Source organism: Pygoscelis adeliae, unplaced genomic scaffold, assembly GCF_000699105.1.
Source record: "Pygoscelis adeliae isolate BGI_AS28 unplaced genomic scaffold, ASM69910v1 Scaffold290, whole genome shotgun sequence".
NCBI classification, from domain to species: domain Eukaryota; kingdom Metazoa; phylum Chordata; class Aves; order Sphenisciformes; family Spheniscidae; genus Pygoscelis; species Pygoscelis adeliae.
Window position 1 is genome coordinate 1,638,641 of NW_008823965.1, and position 4,375 is coordinate 1,643,015.

Below are 4,375 nucleotides of genomic sequence, written 5' to 3' on the forward strand. Positions count from 1 at the left end.
AAATAGAAGAGAGATTGCAAGGTTCCCAGAATATGGGAGTATAAGAATACCCTTCAATCGAGATTGTTATACGTAGAGATTTGGCTATGTAGTAGCCCTCTGTCTCACACAGTGTTTTCAATTCAAACTACTTTTCATGTGTTTTTGAGAGCGCAAACTTTATTACAGATGGTTGGAATATACAAATCTGTTTTTTTCTGTATATTGAAGCCCACTAAAAAAGCAGTTTCCACAATAATATTGTCTCCTTTAATCTAGCAACGTTATGCTAATTTTTATGCAATTATATTGGGGAAATAAGATTACAAAGCTTTTGTGAAGAGCTATTTATACTACCTGATACTGTTTTTAATTACATTCTGATCTCATATCATTTAGTGTTTCATGCTTGATGACCAAATTTGCAAATTAGAGAAATTTCAGGTAGCATTTTCAGGAATGTCTACGGCACCTTGGAGTCCACGCTCACGGATATACTCTTCTGAGTAACTAGGATATTTTGAAAGATGTTTTACTTTGTGCATAGCCTGCTGTTCATCATGGCCCTCAGCCCCTCCCTTAGTTCACAGAGACATGGAAAACACAGTCAGGAGAGACCAGGAGTGCGTGTGGCTTGGTCTGGTGTCCTCTGCCATTCCCGACCGATGTTCACCTGTTGTGCTGGTTTTGGCTGGGGTAGAGTTAATTTTCGTCACAGCAGCTAGTGTGGGGCTGTGTTTGGGATTTGTGCTGGAAACAGTGCTGATAACACAGGGATGTTTTCGTTACTGCTGAGCAGTGCTCACACACAGTCAAGGCCTTTTCTGCTCCTCACCCCACCCCACCAGCGAGCAGGCTGGGGGGGCACAAGAAGTTGGGGGGGGACACAGCTGGGACAGCTGACCCCGACTGACCACAGGGATATCTCACACATATGAGGTCATGCCCAGCACATAAAGCTGGGGGAAGAAGGAGGAAGGGGGCACGTTCGGCGTTTGTCTTCCCAAGTCACCGTTAGGCGTGATGGAGCCCTGCTGTCCTGGAGATGGCTGAACACCTGCCTGCCCATGGGAAGCAGTGAATGAATTCCTTGTTTTGCTTTGCTTGCGTGCGCGGCTTTTGCTTTACCTGTTAAACTGTCTTTATCTCAACCCACGAGTTTTCTCACTTTTACCCTTCTGATTCTCTTCCCCATCCCGCTGTGAGGGGAGCGAGTGAGCGGCTGGGTGGGGCTTGGTTGCCCGCTGGGGTTCAACCACGACCCCTGTGCTGTACGTTACGTGCTGACTCACTTGCTGTTATTAAAAGGACTTGCTGGCTTGTGGTGCTGGCACTGACAAGGTGACAGAAATAGTAGAGCCCTTGCTCAGCAGCAACCTCACACCAAAGCTGCGGTTGACAAGTCTGTGTGAGGTGGATTGTAGGATGCACAAAGAAAGGTTTATCTGTGATACTCTGAGAAGAATATTTTATAGGATACTAATACATCAGCAGACTTGATTAATCAATTCTCAGTCCTTATTTCTATATAATCATTCTTTGCACTTCCTTGTGACTGTCTGAAATACCTATTACTTATTTGCATAAAGTATTTCTAGTATACAATAACTGTGTACTACTGCAGTTGCACCCTAACCTGAATACACTTTCACACACTTCAACTTTAACAGAAAAAAAGAAGCTATAGAATTTTCCTTTTTAAGCTCAACATTTTAGCACAAATTTCTTACGTTGTAAATTCTGGCAGAGCTATCATATAGTTCACAGATGTAAAGTTCTAGAGCTGGAATTGCTGCTATAATGATCAGATGTCAGTGCCGAATGTGGAAAGCCCATAAACTTAGCTGAGCTGCTTTGCAGTATCACGGTATAAAATTGTTACTAATGCAAATTAATCCTCCGTTAGGATAACCGTAAAACATAAATTAAATCAGAATCGCTTTGTAAGTAACATGGCTTTACCTGGATAATTTTGCTAAGGGAAAGCTGCTCAGCTGCAGGTAGGTGCCAGGTAGCAGCCAGAGCGCGCTGGAGGTTTCTCCTTATATGTAAGCATTTTGAATAAAACGTGGGGTGGCACAGAGGCGGCCCGCGCTCAGCGTTAGCAAACAAAAGCAGCCACTTCTGCATAGAAAAAATATCCATGGCGCTGGTGATATTGATATACTGACGAACTGCTGACATAAACTGCTCCGCTGTTTAAAATCCCCACAGTCCCCGCTGTATACTGTATTGTTTGTTCCAGCAGTGCCCTCTGCTGTCTGATGGCATTGAACGTACGTCCAAAGAGCTTTCTTCCCGAGTCTTAGGTATTTTAAATCTAGTTCTCAAAAGTAATTTACCTTCAAAAAGACAGAGAAAGAGAAGATATAATGATATTATGTGGTTTTATTAATGTACAAGTTGCACATCAACTTTAAATAAGCAAGCTCATTAAATGCCTTTTTTTTTTTTTTTTTTTTTTTTTTTTTAAGCTCGTAAAGCATCAGTACCTCTGATTTACACAAGAGAAAGAAAGGTCACACAATTTCAGGTGTAGTCTGACAACTTCTGAGTACTCCAGTACTCAGTTAAGGAGATATTTCTGTGGGGCCAAGCACAAGAGCATCTGTGGAGACAGAGACTCTTATCTTTTTGGATCCCCTCTGAAGCGCTGCAGTTCATCATATGGTTTTGCTCACAAGTTGGGGGTTTGTTCTGTAGATATGATCTAACTGTGCCTAGAAAAAGAGCCACTGGTGGCTGCACCGATTTGTAACTGTAAGCAAGAGACAGTGAACAACTAGGTTCTGTTGTCTCTTGCTCAATCTTGAGCACTTCAGAAGTCTTGTGGTGTCACTAGAGTTGATCTGAGATTAGGGCTTACATCCTCACTGAACTGGGGTCCAGGTTAGTGACACAACAGTGGTGGTGTTCTTTGAGTTCCACCAGCCACGTACTCCCCCCTCCAAAACCAAAAAAGTACTGCTCTCTGTTTTCTGACTCTCTAATCCTTTACCCATCTAATTCATTGTGAATTAAAGCAGAATTCACATTCATTCCCTTTTAGAATATCCTTAAAGACTTTTAAACTACTGATGTGATCATTCATCTTCACAAGAACTGGCCAGATTTTGCTCTTGATAAGGGTTGCTTTAAGCAGATCATCTGTATAGTAGTAAATATGTTTTCCACTTTTGGCTACCCTAGCAACTTAAAGGTAATTGGCTGTGCCCTGAGTTGGTAACCCAAATATTTAAAAACACGATTAGTTAAAGTTTAATCCACTGTCATGATGATGATGTGGCAACAGAGGTTGTGTGTCAGGATTCATTCTTCGCCTGGAGAACAAGGTGGCAATAACACTCATGCAGTATGGTCTCTTGCGGAGTATGGGATGAGTGAAGCAGACCTCATTAATGGCTGAAAGGAGGATTTTCCACCATGAACGGATACCCAAACTGCTCTGCTAACCACACTAACATTTGGAGTCATTATTTAGTACTTGCGCTGGGCATCCCTCAACTGACCATTAACATCGCATCTGTGATCTTCAACTGCACGGTCATCTTCACCAGAATAGCGACAAAGGATCTGCACAAGCCTATCTCTATACTCTTCTGCAATTTGGCTTTTTCTGATCTCTTCACCAGTTTTTCTGGCTTTTGGATTTCAACGCTGTTCATCACCAATCCTGACATTACAATCTTTGGATCCGAGGATATGCTTGCACCTTATGCCTTATACACTATGTCTATTTTATCCACCATTTATAACTTGGTAAGCATTGGAATTGAACGCTATCTGGCTGTGGCTGAAAGCATGAGGACAAGATTCAGGGCTGCTAGAAACCATTCCATAGCTGTGGTTTTAATTAACTGGGTCCTTGCTTTCTTTTTGGGCTGCTTGCCGTTGATGGGGTGGAACTGCTTGCATAGGAGAAAAAACCTCTCTGTCCTCTACAGTCCATTTTGCGTAGACTACCTCATCTTCATCACCATTCCCAATGTTGTGGTGGCGGCTTTTATCATACCTCTGTTCACTTACCTTAGAATCATTATCATCCTGAGGAAAAGAAAGCTGAGGATGAAAGCATGTGGACAAGCTACTGGCACCTACAAATCAGCTGAAATCCAGGTTGCCAGAACCAGCATCTTTATTTGGCTCCTGGCGTTGATCTCCTACGCCCCTTTTTTCGCAGGAGTCATATTCGATGCAACCAACCACCAGTGCCACGTTGATCTCTACCCGGGCATCTACATCTTTCGAAACTGCACGGCTATGCTGATAACCATGAACTGTTTGGGAAACCCCATAATATACACCCTGAAAGCCAAACCTCTGGGGGATAAACTCAAGGCTCTGAAGTGCCTCTCCACCAACCGTGTCCGAGCCTGCACCGTCGAGAACATCTAGC

At 43.1% G+C, this 4,375-nt stretch overlaps 1 protein-coding gene across 1 annotated transcript; it reads left to right on the plus strand.

The window, feature by feature from the left end:
• The first annotated feature begins 2,464 nt into the window (after nt 1-2,464).
• LOC103917222 (lysophosphatidic acid receptor 1-B-like) lies at nt 2,465-4,374 on the plus strand. Its single transcript, XM_009324337.1, has one exon. The coding sequence runs from the start codon at nt 3,403-3,405 to the stop codon at nt 4,372-4,374; it is 972 nt and encodes a 323-aa protein (XP_009322612.1). The 5' UTR covers nt 2,465-3,402.
• The last annotated feature ends 1 nt before the right edge of the window (nt 4,375 follows it).